Source organism: Neltuma alba, unplaced genomic scaffold, assembly GCF_004799145.2.
Source record: "Neltuma alba isolate B1F8T4 unplaced genomic scaffold, ASM479914v2 tig00006356_pilon, whole genome shotgun sequence".
Lineage (NCBI taxonomy): Eukaryota > Viridiplantae > Streptophyta > Magnoliopsida > Fabales > Fabaceae > Neltuma > Neltuma alba.
In genome coordinates, this window is record NW_021634442.1 from 1 (window position 1) to 21,010 (window position 21,010).

Below are 21,010 nucleotides of genomic sequence, written 5' to 3' on the forward strand. Positions count from 1 at the left end.
TATCGAGTATGCGTAACTCAAATACGATTACAGCCTCACCTCTATTCTTTTCATGCGGTTCAGAACCTCTCTTCTCTCCTTCTCCTCCTCTTTCCTTTTCTTTCTTTTTCTAACTCTCAGGTTAATACTTCAAATAGTTTATATTTAAATCTTTTTAACCTAGTATTAAAATATTAAATTGTAAAAAAATACAAATTCTATTAGAATTTAATTCTAGGGTTTGCAAGTGTACTAAATATTTTAAAAAATTTTTTATAAATATTTATAAAATTTAAAATCTCAACTATTGAAATATGTTAATCTAATAATTAGGAAAGGAAGAGGCGGAAAGAAGGCGGAAAGGAAGAAGAAAGATGCAAACTGACTCTAACAAAAAAACTATTCAATCACAGTAAGCTGTGTTTGCTGAATGCTTATTTATAGGCCGTTTGGCCAGCAACAAATTTTGCATGCAAAGCACTTTTTCCTTATCTAAGCATATACTCTTCATCTTGCGCTGCCCTCTCCTGCTTCCTCTTTGTCATGGCCAATGTAATTCCCTACTCAGCAGATTATTTGGGCAACCTTAAATCTACACCATCTTCATCAGTTCAGTCATCAAATTCAAATCCTTATTCTGCTTCTGACGATGAGATACCGACTGTTGATTATTCTCTGCTTTTCTCTGATGACCCTCTTCAACAATCTTTGGCCCTAGAACATCTAGGCCAAGCGTCCTACAACTTCGGTTTCTTCTACGTGTGTACACCTACACCGATTTGATATTAGTTTCTCTCCTTACAATTAAGAAGTCACAGTACACGTAGTTCAACTTATTTAATTTACTTACATATATGAATTTTGATTCTTTTGTATGCATGCAGGTGGTTAATCGTGGCATTCCAGACAGAGTGCTGATACTCTTTTCAAACGAGTGTCTGAATTCTTTGATCCGATGAATTTAGATGAGAGAAGAATGTATCGGAAAAATGAACCGGGGGAGCAAATCAAATGGGACATACACTCCTCGAGATCTCATGGAGAAGACAGGGAATATCTAAAAGTGATGACGCATCCTCAGTGTCACTTTCCTTCCAATCCGTCTGGCTTTAGGTACATGCACAAATATATTTATTTATTTAAGTCAGTCGTGATTTAATTTTTGTATCCTTTCTAGCTATCTCTCATCCTGAACGATAGTCTAACTACATATATCCATTTGGAAACGGGGTCAATCATGATTGGTGAATGGATATCAGTGGGGTTCTGAATGAATACCATAAGGAGATGAGGAATATAGTGGTGGGATTAGCAGAGCAATGTCCAGGACCTTGGGTTTGAAGAGAATTATATTGAGAAAGCATTTAACTTGGAATCAGGATTTGACGTGTCGGCCATGAACCTTTATCCACCAAACCACGCATCCAAAAGTCACTTTGGCGTCGTTGATCATATTGATCCTGGCTTCATCATAACCCTCGTGCAATTGTGAATGGAGGTCTCCAAATACTATCTCACAATGGAAAATGGATCAATGTTTGTATTCCCCACCATGCCATTCTCATCCAACTCGGCGACCATCTTGAGGTACTTTATCCACCAAAATAACTAATTGATCCCTTTAATGAAGTGATATTTTTGGTCGTCTGTTAACTAACTTGAATCCCTAATCGCGTGTGTGTGTGTAGATCTTGACTAATGGGAAGTACAAGAGTCACGTGCATAGAGTTGCTGTTGGAAACAATAAGGTGCAAAGGTTCACGGTGGTGACGCTGCATGGGCCGTCGATAGACAAGTTTGTAGCACCGGCTCGGGAGTTTGTGGATGAAGATCACCCACAGGCATATCTTGGAATGACCTATAAGCAATCCTTGGAAGCCAAGGGCCACAATGAGATTGATGTGAAATCATCGCTTGATAAAATCAGGCTTCCGAATGCTTAGGGAGTGTGTGTGTCTCCTCATCTGTTGCTTAATCGATGTTCTATTTATATCACGCTAATAAATCAGCTGGCGCTCAGCCACTGACCTTCAAATGCATGCGCCCAGCTTAGATTACGCTTTGGAAGACATGCAATGAAGGAGGAATTTGCATATGTATTGTTCTGTGTTGTCATGAATTTTATGTTATAAACCTATAATAGCGTTTGCTTTCTGGTTAAACTGCTATTGTCAGCTCATATTTTATGGTAACTAAATTAACTAACATTCTCACGCATCATCGATATCTCTGTAATACCAAAATCGCCAAGCCGCCAGAGAAAAATGGCTCTTCTCCCAAAATGCTGTTCACATAGCCATTTAAGATAATGACTGCCTGCTTTAGCATTGGGCATGCGTCTCAAATGGCAGAGAAAGGCAGCCAAAGATTGTACCAAGGGAGAGGCATAGCAGCAGGAGGCAATGGCAGAATGAATAAGAAGACCTGCATCTCTCCAACAAGGCTCCTCACTTTATCTGACGTTTGGATCACTATAACATTTTGAAATACCAAGTATTAGTTATTAGAACCTAGAAGAGCTTTCCAAAATGTAGTACCACTATTCTTTTCTCACTTCGTCGTCTGACATATATTGGCATAACGTTGTAGTATTAGAAAAGTTTTGATGTTTTCTCTGAAATTATCACCTTGTCATCAATTAAAAATGCAGACTTTGGAATAAATATCAGAAACAGTAAAAATAAGTCATTTATATATGTGCAAATATATGCACGGGGCTTTGAGTGGTCAGTGATGACTAGTAAAGCCAAGCAAAATGATTGGTCGTCGCCATTATAAGGGCCAGCGGGAACCCCCCCCCCAAAAAAAAAGAAAAAAAAACTGAATCTCAGTTGAAATAATCAAGTAACAGGGGGCCGGCAATGTTGACAATTAAATAGAAGATGGGTTTAAAATTAATTTTAAAATTTTGACAAGCAAAAAGTCACTATGAAAAAAAGAAAATGGTACAAAAGGAAGTTGGAAGCGTAGGGTTAGCAAGCACCTCGCTTCACCCACCTTGAATCGGTCACTGCTGACATATCTAAAAAAGCTCGTCATGATCCAATTCCATTCTATATTTTCTTTTATTCGATTGGTTGAACTTGTCTTTTTTAATGGTTTGTTGCATGTGATCTCTGATTCTCTTACGGCTCAACCTCATTACGCACGTACCGCTTCTGAAATAACATGTGTTAGTGTGTCTCATTAATTTTCCATCATCTTACGAGGCAATGTAATAATAATATTAATCACCAAACATCAGTTTGTCGTTATTAGGGAGTAAAACTTCTAGGAGGACGATAGGGGATAGGTTGCCCTAATTAAAGAAAACTGATGAGATGCGCGAGCTACGTATACCCTGCATGCGTATACAGCTAATATACGTCAATGTGAACTTATAATCTAATTAACCACAACTTGCACAGTATAATAAACCATATTATTACTAATTAAAAATGACCATAACACTTGAGGTCTTCTCTGATACTTCGCCTATAAATTTATAGGTACACACACTAATTTGTGCCTGCATCTCTTATCATCAAATTAGAATTAAAATCATATATCTTCATATCTCGGATATTTCTCAGGCTTGTTCAGTTTCCGATGGCTGAAATAGCTTCACCACCATCCCTTAAACCCTATACTGATGAGTCTTCTCTCACAGGTGAGGCTGAGTCTTATTCGGCTAAACTTGTGGACGATGAGATTCCCACAGTTGATTACTCCATGCTCTTCTCTAATGATCCTGATCAAGCATCCTTGGCTATAGAACACCTTGGCCAAGTATGCCAAGACTATGGGCTTCTTCACGTAGTATATATCACGCATGCACGCAGCACCAAGGCTCTATGATTTTGCACGACTATATATATCTGCGTGTGTGTGTTGTGTACTCGCATTTATGCATGTCTCAGTTGTGAAACGTAATGTTCTATATGTGATATATATTGCATGCAGCTGGTAAATCATCAAATCCCAGATGAGGTGTTGGACACTCTTTTCAAGGGAATTTCTGAATTCTTTGATCCAACGACGTTACGTTAGAGGAGGAGACATACAGTAAAAGGATCCAACGGACCGAATTAGGTGGGGCCTAAACTGTTCTTCTGGAGAAAATAGGGAATATATAAAGGTGATTGCACCCCCCAGTATCATTTTCCTCCCAACCCATCAAGCTTCAGGTACACTTTTTTTTTTTTTTTTAAACTTCTTTCGATCGTGTTGTCCAGATGGTATATATCGTTAAATGTTTTATCGATTAATGGAATGGTTTTATTTTTGAAATGGGATGTTCTCCCATGGCAGTGACATTTTAGGTGGATACCACAAGGAAATGAGGAAGGTAGTAATGGGATTGGCAAAGGCAATATCGAAGACATTAGGGCTTGAGGAGAGCTACATAGAGAAGGCATTTAACTTGAAATCAGGTAAACAACAATCATAATTAATAAACCCAGTAAATATCTTATTAATATAATGAATCAATGTTTGTAATGAATCAATGTTTGTACCTTGTAAGAGAAATAATTATATATAACCCTTCTTTCTCTGAGGGTGATGACAAAATCCCAAGTATTTCTTGAGGTGACAAAACGAGAGGGCGTAACGTTAATTCATAATAATTAACCTTCTTTCGCGTCTAAATAACATTTTTTAAGATCCCATATATGCATTCATTCATGACTAACTAATAGTCATCTCTGTCTAATTCGCCCTTTCCAAACACAGGGTTCGATGTATCGGCCATGAACCTTTATCCACCAAATTATGTATCGAAAGGCCGCATCGGTTTGCCTGATCACACGGATCCTGGCTTCATTGTAACACTGGTGCAAGATGTGAATGGAGGTTTACAAATTTGTCTCACAAGGGAGATTGGATTAATGCTTATATTCCCCGTCATGCCATCCTCATCCAGCTCGGTGATCACCTCGAGTGCATATATATATATATATATATATATATAGATGCTTTAATTTCCTCAACCATGCCCAGTTAGTGAAAGCGAATCCAGACTAAACTTACTTCTCATTTGCTGAGTCATTATGTATGTAAATTAATGAATGGTTGATCGTGCAGGTCTTAACGAACGGGAAGTATAGGAGTCACATTCACCGGGTAGTTGTTGGCAACAACAAAATGCAGAGGATCTCGGTGGCCACACTTCATGGGCCATCGCTGGACAAACTTTTGAGTCCAGCACCAGCATTTGTTAACGAGGAACATCCACAAGCATACCTTGGCATGACCTATAAGCAGTCCTTAGAAGCTAGCGGAGCAGACGAGATTGATGTGCAGTCATCTCTTGACCAAATCAGGCTTCTCAAAGTCTAATCTGTTGGCCTTACGCGCACTTCTGTGTGTTGGTGCGTGCGTGCGTGTGTGCATAGTATAGCATAGTAATTGCACTGCATTAAATAATATCCACCGCCCTTGTTGCGCCGTGTTGTGTATGATTAATTATCATGATAATTAGTGAATGAATCAATTAGCGTTGTCCTAATTGTATGTTATATATATGCACCCTTCCATATATAACATATATGCATGAGAGTGATCTTGAAACATTAACCATTTGGTTGTCTGTGTCTGGGCGTGTGTTAATTACCTAATTAATCTTCAACTTATGCGCTTGCAGACCATTTGTGTCCTACTTTATAATCCAAACTACACGTTGGACGAAATACTTAATGTGTAGCAATAACATGCAGATGCATACTATTCACACCAAAGTTGAATTTAAAAATTCAATCTTTTAATTGTATGAACGAAACTAACGAACTTGATTTGACCCAGTAAAAAAAGAATTCGAGCACGCCACGATTTATACATGGCGCTAATTAATATTAGACCAAAAGAAGGATTTTGATTAATATGTCATCAATTAGGCTCATGACTTATTAAGTAATGCAGTAGTTATAAATTAGCAACTTGAGCACACGCCCAAGGATATGCTTCCTCAACTGGAACGAAACAAAGATGTTTATTACAACATACTCTTCCGGTCCTAAATAAGTTACTGCAAAAAAGATCTTATATTTAGAACGAGTATATAAATTCAAGAGAGCGAGAGTGGAATTTATATATTTGCGTGCAGTCTAAAACAATTTTTTTAACGATAAAGTCAAAATGGGTTAAGATTATCTAAACTGGGGGACATGGAGTTTGTAGATGGATGAGATGTTGCCACGTGGGAAGCTTTCCCCGACCCATGCATGTGCTTCTTGATCCCGCAGGCGATCAGGCGCTGAATTTGGCGTATGCGTCTTGGGGCAGGCTGATGAAGATTCTGGTTTGTGGGCTCTTTGCAGGCCTTTTAACTTCCATTAGGCCAAGCCCAAAACCTTCCCTCCTCCCACCAAAAGACAATAAGATTAAGATGTTAGCGAACCAATATTTAAATTTTTATTGAAAAAGATGTTTATATTTAATGCGTGATGATATCTCAAATAGAATTATTTATAATAGAATGATACATGTATTTAGGGGGAAAAAAAAGAATGAGATGCTCCAATATCATCAAGGCTTGGTCTCATTGGATCAACCTTTTGACAACTTTTTTTTTGGTTAAAGTATAAGTATCCTCCTATTAAAAGTAATCCTATTCGAGACAGTGTCGGGCATTAAATATGGACACCTCTCTCTGCAAAAATTTGAACATTAGTTTGTCACATCGTGAGAGACTAGTTTTTTTACAGCTTAATATAAAGAAAAAAAACATGTGCATCATCACAAATTAATGGGCCAAAATTGCCCAAAAAATGAATAAACGGAGGAACAAGCGAGTGTGTGTTCGATAACCCATATTTTAAAGGCACAATTATATATAAAAAATATATATTTTAAAGGTACATCAAACCGTCGATTTGATGTGGATGGTGGAGGCTTTTATTGTTTAAGCAAGCAGTGCAAATGTTAGTTAGGCGAAAGATAAATGTTTGCTCTCCAGTGTCTATCAAAACTACAATTTGGGGAATAAATAAACACAGCTGATTTAATCATAAAACCAATCAAATTATAATATACTAATTACACTAATTCACGATCAATTTAAAAATTTGGAAAATGATGGTTCACCCGTTCATTCATTTTTTTCAGTCTAACAAATGCACCTCATTTTCAAAATCATAATCTTAGAGACTCTGTTATCAATCATTAAAAAAATTATGACCTGGCTGTTATTTTACAGGGAGAAAACTCGGCGTCTATTTGGCCAGAGAGAGAAGTCGGTGTTAAGAATTCTTATCGCGGAATCAATCAACAAAGTGAGCGAACTTCTGTTTCGCGCATGTTGGCTTCCTCATCATAAAAACTTGCTGTTTGGACCTCGGAGCTTCATATTTCAGGAGATAGTACTGATACATAAATATACACACACACACATATATATGTATGTATGTATTAAGGGGAAAAAACTGCTTTGTTAAGGCTGTGTTTGTGAAATTAAAAAGCAAAGCATACTGTTCACTTTGTAATTTGCTGCGTCTGTATGGGCACGGCCGAGCTTCTTTTCCATCTGATGGATGCCATATCCCTTATTTCCGCGTTAGCCTTTTGGGTTTGCCAATCAGAAACCAGCAACTGCCCACGCTCCTCTCTCTCCTGCATCATTATATCCATCCCGTTACTCAATCATCATTAGCTGTTCATAACTACAATTAATTTTGTTAAATGTTAATCGCCTTCACATATCACTCTGCAGCTCCCAAAGTCTTTTCTCTCAACAACTCTCCTTCCTTTCTCTACCAACCACTTTAAACTGACCCTCTCTTTATCCACCCTCACCAATTCACTGTGCCATTAGACTTTGAGGCACAAGTAGTCCGAGGGGAAAAGACCACTCTCTGTGAACAGTTCGGAATCTCTCATGAATTTAAGAATCCATACGCAAAATTTCCATCCTCGTAAGCACTCATGTTTCCTTTTTTTTCTTTTGATCTAAAGTCCCCCCACGATTAGTAACTTTCTGAAATTTAAAAACTAGATGACTACATCATTAATGGACGAAGAATGAAAAGGATTCTCAGAATTACTTCCTCAGTTAAAAGATGGCTTTAGGCCAGTAAATGTTTCACAAGACATTAGCTTTCTGTTATAAGAAAGCTTTTTAATGATCATTTCTGAATCACCCGATAGAAAACAATGGAGTTTTTTTTCAATGGGTCCGAAATTACCTGCTGCTGTTTCTGCTGCTGCCGCTGCTACTGCTGCCTGAGCTTTTAGTGCTTCCGCTGTTGATACTGGTTGCGCCACTTTCACTATCCCCGGAAGCTGCTGAAGGGCTCTTCTTCCACCACTCCTTATCCACAATACCTTTCAAAGATCCTTCAGATATCGATGGTCTCAGAGTCGCCTTTGAACCTTCGTTTCCCGATGACTCGCTCTTCTTCTTCTTCTTCTTCGTCGTCGATCCCAGAGATGGAGGAAACATCATCATCTTCAAATAGAACCCTCCACTCTGAATCTTTCCACTTCTCATCGCCGCCGCCTTCTGATCAACCTTTCTACCACTGCTACTCCCACTTCCTTCCCTCCTGTAGGCGTTTTTGTTGATTAAATTCTTCTCTTCTTTCTCATTTTCTTCACCGGCTTGAAGCGTGGGCTTCTCCACCAGATCTTTCAGGGTGAGCTCGTAGGTTGACTCGGGCATATTCCGAACCATTTCCATGAGCTCCCTTTGGCCTCTGGCAATGGCTTGTGTTCTTGACGAAGGCGACAGGCTTTGATAGTAGTTTTTGTCAAATTGTGGGCTTCTGGTTGGGCTCGTCTTCCACAAAGGCGGCGAACAAATACCAGAGTCGTTGTCGTCGTCATCCACTTGTTTTGAAGCCCAGAAACCAGAGCTCCTTCTATCTTCCCATCTGCCATAACCATGGATACTACTTCCGGTTCTGTTCGGTGACTGACTAGAATTTGCGGGTTGATGTCTTGCTGGATCAAGCATGGCTGTTTCTGTTTTTTCTCCCGGAAATTTTGGACCAGAGAAAGAATAAAAATAAAAAGTGTGTTGTGCGTGCTTCTGTCTAGAAACCAGAGGAGGAGAGTAATAAAACGAATATCTTCACCGGCGTAAGCCTTAAAAGTGATCAATACTGATAATTTCTTGTTAACTAAGATTTTAATAAGCAAATGATTGAGGTCGAGGATATGAGGCTCCTAAAAGTCAAGGAATTCTAGACGGTGGCTGTTAGCCCTGTATTTCTTTTTTCCCCTTTCCTGGTCCTTCAACGTTTCCTGTCTTCAAGTTCAAAATATTTCCACCTCAAATGTTCACACTTGGACATAAATATATTTCATATATTTGTTGAAGCCTTATAAGAATCAAAAGGTTCAGATAATGGAGAGGGGCACCAGGAATGATTAGAAGGGCATCAAAAGCCCCACGTCAGGTGCCGCACCAAGTGGCGAGAAGTGGATCATAAAGCCATCATTCTCGTCTTTGCCTTTCATTTATTATCATTGTGTTGATCATGACTAATCATATTGGATGTCCCCCCAAGCAACCAGCACATCCCATGATACTGATGTGGTTGTTGGGAATTACTAATTTAATACAAAATGAGTGTTTTTTCAATCCTCAATTTTGAGCTGTAGAGTAACCAAGAAGCTCTAAAGCCTATACAAAGTGGCACACTGATCCATAGGGGTAGTTTTGGTTGGTAAATGTGAAAATCAGTCTCTCGCAGTCCCAGTTAATTGTGCTCCAATCCTTGACAAACTTTGGCCTTAAAATACAAAATCAAACGACGCGTTTGAGGGTCCTTTGCTTCTAAAAAAACACCATTTGGGTGCTTCTCAATGGATCTTGAAGTCAGCTTTAAGTTTTGCATTCTTAAATAAATGACTAACAGCATTAGTTAAGGTGCTGTCATCGGCGTAATATTTTGAGGGAGGCGGCCGGATTATTGAGCAACAAATATTGTGAAACAGAGCATACTTTATAAGATCTGTGCCTCTCCGAGCAACTGCTGTACGCATAATGAAAAGTAGAATGAAAAAGAGTAGGAGTGAGAGAAGAGCCAAAGAGGGAAGGCAGAAGGCACTAATTAATTAATAGCGGTAATTAGTTGAGTGGGGTTCCATTACTACTCGTGATGCTTTGATTTTCCACCTCAGCAGTACCCATCAAATCACGTTGATTCTGTCCTACTCAACATCCCCGTCAAAATCAAACGCTCTTGATACGTTAGGCACTTGTACTCATAGTTATAGCCATCTACTTTTGTGGTTATGCTTGGTGCTTGATTCATGTAATACTCTAACGAGTAACTGCACTGTGCTGAGGATTGAAATGCAAGTTTTGTTTTGTTTTGCAAATTTCCTCCTTGCTTTCTAGAAGGGGGTAGCGTGAACATTCCAACCAGACTTCTTAATGGAACCGGAAAGAGAAGATCTTTAACACGCTTGCTTTGGCAAGTCATGGAAAACAAATTGCTGTCCACAAATATGATACCCAACAAACAGTTGTAGAAAGTCATGCACGGCCTCGATGCTTTAAACCCCAAGTGCACAAAGTCAGCGTTGTCTTCAAAATTTCTCACGTCAGATTAAGAAAATTATACTGCCCACGCGTTGCACAATTATGCCCCTCACGCATACCTCCAACCGCTGCTTTGTCTGCATCTCATTTCTCATCATAAATGCCGGGAACGACATTTGTTGCTTCCCCTTACAAAACTAGATTTGTTAGCTTGATTATTTTTTTCCCCGCTTTAATTTTATTCTTCATTTTATTTTTTAAGTGCATATAAAATTGCATAAAAAAATCATTAGTAAAATTACACCACTAAAAAATTAGGTGATAGGTGCATCTGAGAAATAAGGTCATATATAAAATTACACTTTTAATCTTCTTTAAAATAAAGAATAATATTTTTCCAGCTTAACTTTGGGTTATGGTGTCAGTTTCTTTATTCTTAATTTAATCAATTTCCGTGAGATCTCAGCATCGGTAAGATTAAGATATATTATATTCAGCTAACATTCATTAACAAAAATTTTATTAAAAAATTAATAAAAATATTTATTAACATCAGTATCATCTTTCGCCGACTACCTATACCAATACATAAAAGAGTGGGACTCTGGACTCACTTAGTTGTGCAAATATTAAATAAGATAGCAATCAAACAAATATTAAATAAGATAGCAATCAAACAAATATTAAATAAGATATTTATTCACAAAAAAATAAATAAGATATTTCACTTCTTCTATTTAATTTACCGAGCCCATCAGATTTTTCTTGTCAATTTCTACTTTTAAAATCTTATACAGTAAATATCATTAAAAACAAAATATTTTACTTCAAATAAATTTTGGAAAATAATATTGTGTTCCCTCGCCGCACCTAGAAGCGCCCGGATTAAGATTAACCACCTACTGTCTATTCCCGCTTGCGGACGCGACGATGACAGTGGGAACGGTGCCCACAAACACTGATCTGCTACAGAATACGATCTATCTTCCTAGTATTCGAAACCTATGAGCAACGGAGTTGCAACAATAGAAATTCCAGGAATGTCCCTTCAAGAATGTAATGCATTATGTTTTATCTGAAGTTCGGCGTTTAATCGCCTTCCGTCTCATAGCATATGCATGTACTCATATTTAAAGCAAGGACAAAGTCCTCAAAATTCAGTCTCTTGGTTTTCTGCTCTTTTAGACTATGCTTATCCGACAAGTCTCTAAAATTGAACAAAGTTATCCATGCCCAGCTGATAAAATTGGGTTTCAATGTCTACACCTATTTGGGTAATCGCTGTCTCGATCTATACTCCGAGTTTGGTGGGGTAAGTGATGTCTTGAAAACGTTTGGTGATATTAGTTATAAGAACTCTACATCCTGGAATGTCTGCTTAAAAGGGTTGCTTCGAAGTGGTCATCTTGAGAAGGCCAGGCGTTTGTTTGATGAAATGCCTGTGAGAGATGTGGTCAGTTGGAACACGATGATTTCAGGTTATTCTTCTTATGGGTTTGGTGATCAAGCTTTTCAAATTTTCCTTGAAATGCAAAATATTGGCACGAGGCCAAGTGTATTCACTTACACTATCATGGTGTCACTTGTGTCAAGTCCCTGTCAGGGTAAGCAAATTCATGGAAGGTTGATCAGAAGTGGGATGAATTTCTCAAATTTGGTACTTGGGAATTCTTTAATAAATATGTACGGGAATTTTGGTCTTGTTGATTATTCTTTTGGTGTGATTTCGACCATGAAGCAGTTGGATATTATATCTTGGAATTCTTTGATCTGGGCCTGCCATAATGCAGGACATCAAGAACTGGCATTAGAGCAGTTCCATCGTATGAGAAGCAAAGAGTTGTTCCCTGACGAGTTTACGTCTTCAATACTGATTAGTGTGTGTTCTAACCTGCAAGATTTAGAACAGGGTAAGCAAATTTTTGCTTTCTGTTTCAAGGTGGGATTCGTTTGTAATAGCATTGTATCAAGTGCAGCTATTGACCTCCTTTCCAAATACAACAGATTGGAGGATTCCGTACAGCTTTTTAGAGAACAATATCAATGGGACCCAGCTCTATGCAGTTCCATGATTTCAAGCTATGCTAGACATGGTTTAGGAGAAGAGGCATTAGGACTTTTTGTGCTGACCTTGAGGAAGGATCTTCGGCCTACTGAATACATGGTTAGTTGTCTTCTGAGTTGTCTTTCCAGTATGTTACAAGTAGAACTGGGCAATCAAATCCATTCTTTGGTTCTGAAATTAGGTTTTGAGTCAGATGCAATAGTTTCCAATTCACTTGTTGAAATGTATGCAAAATTGGGATTTATTTATGATGCCTTGGATATCTTCAATGAAATAAGAAGAAGAGATTTGATATCCTGGAACACCATATTGATGGGTCTAACCTACAATGGTAAAGTGTCTTTGGCTATGGACCTTTTCAACGAATTAATTAGCGAAGGTATACCCCCAGATCGAATAACTCTAGCTGCAATCTTACTTGCATGCAACTATGGAAGTTTGGTTGATGAAGGAATTCAAATATTATGCTCCATGGAGAAGGAATTTGGGGTTAAACCAGGGGAACAACATTATGCTATTGCGGTGGAGTTGTTGTGTCGTGCTGGTAGGCTGAAGGAGGCTATTGATATTATTGAAACAATGCCATACAGAACTGCTCTTATTTGGAAGTCAATCCTCTCTACATGCACAATACATGAAGACCTGGTATTTACTGAAAGGGTAGCAAAGAAAATAATGGAGATGGAACCACAATCATCCTTACCTTACTTGGTCTTGGCTCAGGTATATCAAATGAGGGGCAAGTGGGAGAGCATGGTTCGAGTGAGAAAGGCAGTGGAACATAAAGGCGCCAAGGAGTTCGCAGGATGCAGTTTTATTGGGATAAAAAATCACGTGTTCTCTTTTGAGGCAAATAAATTACATCAGTATGGAGGGAAAGATCTTTATCTTGTATTAGAGTTACTGCAGTGGGAGATGGAAACTGAAGGTTATGCCTGAAAAATGTTTTGATAAAAGAAAGTAAAAGTTGTTGCTATCCGCGATGAATATTGATGGTGGGCTGGAAAAGAGTGATCACCTGAGATTGTTTGTTGCTCGGTAATGGTTGAGACAGAGAAGTTATAATATGCGTGGCTGGTGCAGTTAGATAAAATCCCTTCACATTATGATCTCAGGACGTCATTTACTGGTATCTAGACCGAAAAATCAAGCGTTGAAGCTATACGCTATACAGGATACATGGTTTACTGCTCTTAAATTCAGTAAAAGATTTTCTAAATTAGGCCAATCTTTGATTAGTCTAGTGCCTGTGACTTGCGAGTTCTGCACTGGCAACCTGGTTACTGGGAAAGTGGAGAACCTTAACAAAAGCCGGCCTTCTCAATCAAAAGCTCGTCATCCATTACATGTGCTTCATTTATAGTGCCATTTGCTGAATGTGGCGATACACCTCGGGCATTACTGGGTTGCAAATCATCTACATTTTGCTCCTCAGATCACGAAACCGCCTAAGCTAAGGCACAGTTTGACATCAAATCAGCGCGCACAAAGACGAGGACAGTCAAGTAGCCATATTAATTTCTTCATTAAGTCTGTCTTTTACAGGCTTTTTTATTTTTTACTTTTTGCAATCATTACTTGGGGTTGAAAATGGCTAGCCAGAGAGTTCATTATTAAGCTCTATCGGGCTTACGTGTCATTGAGGACAAACAAAACAGATTTGAAAATCTATGATCGATCTCGATGCTTATGTAATAGTTTTAATACCCTCTTCAGGGGACACTAAGATTGTTTACCGTTCAGTTTGGTGCTGAGTTCGAAAGGAAGAACGAGCCGTTGTGCCGTTTCAGAACACGTGGTCATTCTATTCGTCAATGGTCATGCTGCTAAAGAAAATGGAGAGTGAACTAAATCTCTGTTAGAGTCGTTTCTTTTTCGTGCCAACTCACCAACCGGATGGTTTGTTCTGGTCGCGCGTGTTGCGAATGGACAGATTTTGGATTCAATTGTAATGGTCTAGGACGCTTGAAATCTAAAGTCTTTAGCGTGACTTAAACTTGTCATAGCATATTTTTTAGGTTTTTCTTCCTCTGCCTACTCATATTTTGCCCATACATAAATATTATATATTAACTTTATTTAAATATTATATCTCAATGATAATTCAATACATTATGTACTTGTTTAGAGTTGCTTACTATAAGCATATTTGTGTAAATTGAGATCAAACTTTTCTTACATTCTTACATTATATTTTGTAAGTTATAATTGAAAAGTTATTTTAAAACTCCAAATGACCAATTGCAATTTCAAACTAGTCGTAATTTTATTTTCAAACGACAATCTTTTTACTCTGTAATAGAAGTTTTGACATACTTCTCAAATTTAGAAAACACATTATATGTGTACGCGCTAATGGTGGCTAACTTATCAATTGATTTGATTTGATTTTCGGCTTTTTTTTAATTACATAAATATTAAAATCTTGCCACGTCCGTAAAGTATAACGGTAGGAATAATGTGTGTCATGGATATTCCCAACATGTCCTATCAGAATTTAGGGTGTCAATTCCATTAAATTACGTAAATATTTCAAGATTCGGTTGAACCTATTCCCCTTTTTTTTTTTGGGCTATATTTTTTTAATACATTTTCTTGATGAAAATTCAGTTCAGACTTCAGCGGCTGTGTGGCATTTTAGACGGCATCACAGAAACAGAGAGGCGTGAATGGGAGCTTGCGCGGGAGTAACGGTTAATTGAAAATGATTAGTTTTAGTGTTGACAATTGGAAAATAAGAGAATCTAGGATCTCAGGAGGCATGTCAGGTCTCGAAACCATCTTCGTCGTCAAGTTCCCCATACTCTTCCTATTATCACTGTTGAAGACGGCAAATCTCCCGCCATTTTTTTTTTTTTCCTTTTAGAGAATATCCCACAGAATATTATTCTTGTATTGGTCGAACCTTTGTCGTCGGTATAGGAATTCGGATAAGGGAAGAGGAAGCTTCTTTGCAATTCCACAACACCTTAACTGTGATCAAAACTACAAGCTTCAGACTTGGTCCTCTCATCAAAGGCGTGAAACTAAAATAATTTGGAGCAAAAACATGTTTTTTCTTTGAAGACTCATTTGTTGGTTCTCTCAATGGATAGCCCTCCTCCAACGTCTCATGTCATCCTCGCATGTGATGCTACTAAAGATAGCAGTGAGCATGAGATCAAGTCCATTCTTGATCACGTACGAAGTAGCAGTGGCATTCTATATGCAGGTTACAAATTGTTAGTGCTCGGCGTCTTGCATAAAGTGCCACACCCCAGTAAGTAATACACGAATTGTGCCAATGGATATCCTTGAGGGTACTACCGATGCCGTTGCAATCTTTTAATTCTGCTCGGTCCCTTTTTTTGCCCCATCTTGGCTGACAACTTTTATTTCACATGCACACTAATTACTGCCCTGCCAAAAGAATTTGTAATGTTTATACCGGATTGTATAGATAAGATGTTTCAGCATTTTGATTCTGTGCTATGACGAGTTGAAGACTCTATATGTGTGTTGCATTTTCTAGAAATTTATCAAGATTCCATGGTTATCTGATTGGTTCTGATAAAGCAAAATTTTATTATGTAAGGATAAGTTTTGATACTTATGACTGCGACTTGACATTAAGATTTTATTCTATCATTATTAACAACAAACCATCATGATTTTTTTTTCTCGCTTGTTTTCTTTTTACAGTTTATGATCTTTGTGAGTATAAGTACTGAAGAAAGGTCACTTGCATAATTTTTTCTTTAGCTTGTGGTCCACTAACCATGTCACTCTTCTGTTGCCTTTTTTGGGATTAACAGTGGGGTACCAGACATTACCATGCCCTGAGTCTTTTGGTGGCACGAATTTTCGTGCAATGGATGAAGTGGTTGGCAAGAAACTTGATTCATATGCAAATATGCTTTTGCCGATGTATGAAGATTGGGAAAATGCAGGGGTACTAAACTTTAATGTGTTATTTTCCTCATAATTACTGCATGTTTAATTACATTCTTATGTTAGAATCTAAGTTTGTTTCTTTATTCTTTTAAACTTATCCCCAGATCAGCATCGAAGTCAAAGTCACTGCAGGTTTTCCGATCAGACAGGTTATATTGCAGGAGGTTGCATGCTATAATGCAGCTTGGATTGTACTTGATAGGTATTACTTTCTCTACACTCGAAAATGACATTTATACTTTGCCAGATGAGATCTATGATTGACTACAGAGGACATTGCCTCTTTCTTTTGGAGAATGTTTATGGTTTCTGAAATTGCTTGTTAATTGTGTTTAGGCATAACGTGGCAGCGGGCATATTTAGCAGTCACCAATTGCTCTGTGAGAAAACTAATGCCTTTTCCGTTATGGAAACTCCACAGAAATGACCTTGATGGCAATCCTTACAAAGAATGCACATCAACACTTAATTAAGCTATCGTATAATTTTGTAGACAAAACGAAACGGCGAAAATTATTGGTTTCTGTTATAGTCTTCAGTAGTCAGTTATATGGAAGCTGTTCCCTGCGGAGCTTCATAACACCTTTTTCCTTTAATATTTCTAAAATTCTTTGTTCAATATGTTAGTTCCCAGAGAAGATGATTTTGTACAAGCCTGAAATCGCATCCATCTCTTCCAAAACCGTGGAAATAGATAAATTCTGGCTCATAACATCATCTTTATCAAAAACTACAGTAACAAGCCTCAATCTCACATTTGTGGGGTGAGCTGGATGGACTCTGAATAATCATGTAAAGCTATCCCTAAGAATACTCTGTTGTTCTGGTTGTTTTCTTGTACTGATTACAGGTGTAACTGGAAAATTGAAACAGGCACCTTCGACGGGACTCGAGATTCCTTAACAAGATACCATGCAAAGTTGCATTGATTAAAGATGACTTGTTTGTGGAAATCTGGAGATCTCATCAATCACTTGAAACAGATGTCACAGAAAACAAGCTTGCTTATTCTTTGTCTAAATTTGTTTCTCTATCGGATTGTCAAAGTGTTGCAGACATCGGGCATTCTGTTTCCTCTTTCAAAAGCTGTCCCTCATCCATGGTTTCTTCTGACAACACAGGGACAGTTAGCAATGGTACAAAGCACTCATTTGCATCACGTGAACAATTCTTCTCATCAGATCCTGGGTCATCTGCTAAATCAGGTTTGGAGCCTGTCTAACATTTTTTATCTTGTCATATCATTTATATGCTTTCTGTGCATAAGCATTTCTTGCAGCAGTACCATCTACGATTCACTATGTTGGCAACTGAACCTTTATTACAGACTTTTCTGAGATGATTGAGCTCATAATACAAAATGACCTTCCTGTTCTTTCTTCTTTGAGCCACTACTTAAAACTATACAAGACAAAATGATCGAACTTCAGATTGAGATGAATAACAATCCAATTGTTTGCCAGGTCCCCTTACTTCTCAGATTGTCCAAAAGCAAAACAAATATGGCTTTATATCAAAACCTTCAGATGCACCAATTCTTTGTGCTGGCTGTGGGATGAGGACTGAATTATATACTAAGGAGTCGACGAGGTTCAGCTATTCTGATATACAGGTTGCAACAAATGATTTTTCAAAGGATAACTTACTGGGTGAAGGTGGTTATGGTCACGTATACAAGGGTACTCTCGGAGATGGACAGCAAATTGCTGCAAAGGTAAGAAAAGAAGAAAGTACCCAGGGTTTTTCTGAATTTCATTCTGAGGTTTATGTCTTAAGTTTTGCTCGACACAAGAATATAGTGATGCTGCTGGGGTACTGTTGCAAAGAAAGGCAAAATATTTTGGTATATGAATATATTTGCAACAAGTCGCTTTACTGGCATTTATTTGGTGAGTATGTAGGTGTTTGTTGGCTGTATCATTTGTCTTTCTAACCCTTGCACGACTGTATCTCCACTTGAAGATTTATAACCTGAGAATCAAGAAAACAATTTTGCAGATAAAGATGCGACAGTTCTTGAGTGGCCCCAAAGATATGCTATTGCTATTGGAACTGCAAAAGGATTGCGCTTTCTCCATGAAGAATGCCGTGGGAGCCCCATTATTCATCGAGATATGAGGCCTAGCAATATACTTCTTACTCATGATTTTGTTCCCATGGTAAAATTTTGTTCTCTTTTTCGGTAACTTTTTATTCTATTTTCATCCACTTCTCCAGAAGAATAGATCATCTAGTGTTTATCGTAAAACTTGAATTGCAGCTAGGTGACTTTGGCCTTGCCAAATGGAAGACTGGTAGCGATGAGACTATGCAAACGAGGATAGTGGGCACTTCAGGGTGAGGCCCCCATTTTTTTTAGATAGTCACATTAGTGTAAAGTTCACATTGCCATCAGGTCAAATCATATATTTTTCTATTCCAAGTTCATAAATCAGCAATCATGAACATACTTTTCGTTTATGTAGATACCTTGCTCCTGAGTATGCTGAAGATGGCGTTGTTTCTGTGGGGACAGATGTGTATGCTTATGGCGTTGTTCTGTTACAATTAATCTCAGGACGCAAGGTGGGCATGTCCAGTAATCCTGAACAACCATCTTTCCGTCAATGGGTATGTAAATCTATCATTTATGTCTTCAGATGATCATAATTATAAAATTTATAAGAAGAGGTCACCTGCCAAAAATAGAACTACAGTATATAAGGTGATATATGCCCAAATGGTAAAGGCTGGAAGCAGTTAATTGCAGTTCAGCCTTTTCTAAACATGTGCCACAGTCCTGCTCTTTTCTTACTTTACAAACTAATGACCTTGATGGAATTATAATACGTGGAAATTTCAGGCTGAGTCATTGATTGAGAAGTTGGCTTTACCAGAACTTATTGACCCGCGTCTTGGGGAGTCATATGATACATATGAACTATACCTTATGGCAAAAGCAGCATACTTCTGTGTGCAAAGAAAGCCTGAGATGCGACCATCAATGGCAGAGGTAACTGAAAATTCATTGCTACAGATTTCAATTTTGTATAGTCTCGTGTAGAATCCGTCAATGTGATTTGTCAGTTTCGTAAGATCTCGTGTTTCTCCAGTTGATAAACATTAGAATCTAAAATGACTGAGCGTCTCTATGATTGTATACGCACCTCAATTAAGATGTGTGCATGAAATTCTGGCCAGAGGCACCAAACATTTTGGAAATCTGAAATGATTTTAAGTTGTCATTATTATAGTACTAAACACATTTCTATACCACTTAAAGATAACTGGGACCTTAAGTACATAAACAGAGAATTTTACAGAGAAATAACTGCCATCCTTGGCGTCTCACCAGATACTGCAGTATTTCTATCCAAGTGTCTGCTTTTACTGCTTCCATTTCTCTTTATACGATGTTCCATACCAATGAATAGCTTGTCACTTCAGGTTGTTCGCCTTCTTGAAGGACAAAATGATCACTTCCATGCCTTGGAGGATCAGTTCGTGCCTAATTACTATCAATGAAGAAAAGGTTTGTGTCCAAAGGGGAGGATCAGTTCCACTTCAGGTTGACTTGTAAGGAGCACATTACGATTATATTAATATTTTGTTTCTCGTTTTTACAATCTATTTCGCCTTATCCCAATTTTGGACAAGGGATCGAGTTTACATAGGGCTTGAAACTACAGTTATGCAGAAAGTCCTTGATAATGAATGGAATGATATGTGAACTGTCTCAATTTATTACAATAAATCATTTCGAGCAAATTCTTGTTGCACAAATTATTTATTTATATCATTAATATTTTGAACATAGTTTGTTTAACTTTGAAGAGACCTTACTTTACAGTTTACAGTGATGAGTTATTTGAATTTCAGATGATTTGAATTATCAGAATTTGTTTCAACTTTGAAATGATTCATTTTCTCATACAAGTAGAAATGTTCAGATTCTAACAAATGCATGCTATAAACAAAACTATATATGTGTGTGGGTACCATGTTATAGCAAAATGAAGACTTCATTAAATTTCTTCTACTATGTAAATAATTTCCAAACAGAACAATTCAAAAAATGATGATGATTATTATTACTCTTCTACTGCTTGTGATTATTGCCCGATAAATATTTGTTCATCTTAGCTTATACTCACTGTGAAATTAGACCAAACAACAGTGGTCGCCGTTAGTTGGTGATAGATAGATCAGAGAAGGAATGATTACAATTGCAGAAAATCTATCTGAAGATGGAGACAGAATATGGATTAATGGGTTGAACCATTAAAAGTGCGTGGCAATCTCTTCCCTTTTATCGTGTTCCCCTTTTACCACACAATTAATCAAGTCTTGAAAATGGAAAGAAGAAGATCCCTACACGCAGTTTATTGCGTTTGCTGATACCCAATCAATCAGTACCAATATTTCTATCCAAAAACACAGTTCATGAGGTGACAGGATACACACATACGTACTGTTATCAAGTAAGCTGAAGGGGATTTTATGTGGAACAAACTGAATTTGTGAGATTGGTTGAATGCTGCAAAGTCTTCTCCTCCCAAATGTGGGGAGCAAGAAAGATTGAGATCCTT

At 37.8% G+C, this 21,010-nt stretch overlaps 3 protein-coding genes and 3 pseudogenes across 3 annotated transcripts; 5 read left to right on the forward strand and 1 right to left on the reverse strand.

Moving 5' to 3' along the window:
• The first annotated feature begins 522 nt into the window (after positions 1-522).
• On the forward strand, positions 523-1,922 carry LOC114750216 (flavanone 3-dioxygenase 3-like; annotated as a pseudogene).
• Positions 1,923-3,567: 1,645 nt separating this feature from the next.
• LOC114750217 (protein DMR6-LIKE OXYGENASE 2-like) lies at positions 3,568-5,535 on the forward strand (annotated as a pseudogene).
• A 1,637-nt stretch (positions 5,536-7,172) lies between these two features.
• On the reverse strand, positions 7,173-8,971 carry LOC114750221 (uncharacterized). The gene is made up of 2 exons (XM_028938776.1): positions 8,139-8,971; positions 7,173-7,566 (listed from the first exon to the last, which is right to left on the reverse strand). Exons 1-2 carry the CDS (start codon positions 8,906-8,908, stop codon positions 7,500-7,502), a joined length of 837 nt encoding a protein of 278 aa, XP_028794609.1. The 5' UTR covers positions 8,909-8,971; the 3' UTR covers positions 7,173-7,499.
• A 2,683-nt stretch (positions 8,972-11,654) lies between these two features.
• Positions 11,655-12,583, forward strand: LOC114750214 (pentatricopeptide repeat-containing protein At1g43980, mitochondrial-like). The gene is made up of 2 exons (XM_028938766.1): positions 11,655-12,354; positions 12,449-12,583. Exons 1-2 carry the CDS (start codon positions 11,880-11,882, stop codon positions 12,514-12,516), a joined length of 543 nt encoding a protein of 180 aa, XP_028794599.1. The 5' UTR covers positions 11,655-11,879; the 3' UTR covers positions 12,517-12,583.
• Positions 12,525-14,298, forward strand: LOC114750213 (pentatricopeptide repeat-containing protein At1g43980, mitochondrial-like). Its single transcript, XM_028938765.1, has 2 exons — positions 12,525-12,608; positions 12,691-14,298. The coding sequence occupies exon 2, from the start codon at positions 12,732-12,734 to the stop codon at positions 13,446-13,448; it is 717 nt and encodes a 238-aa protein (XP_028794598.1). The 5' UTR covers positions 12,525-12,608; positions 12,691-12,731; the 3' UTR covers positions 13,449-14,298.
• A 1,292-nt stretch (positions 14,299-15,590) lies between these two features.
• LOC114750218 (serine/threonine-protein kinase CDG1-like) lies at positions 15,591-19,946 on the forward strand (annotated as a pseudogene).
• The last annotated feature ends 1,064 nt before the right edge of the window (positions 19,947-21,010 follow it).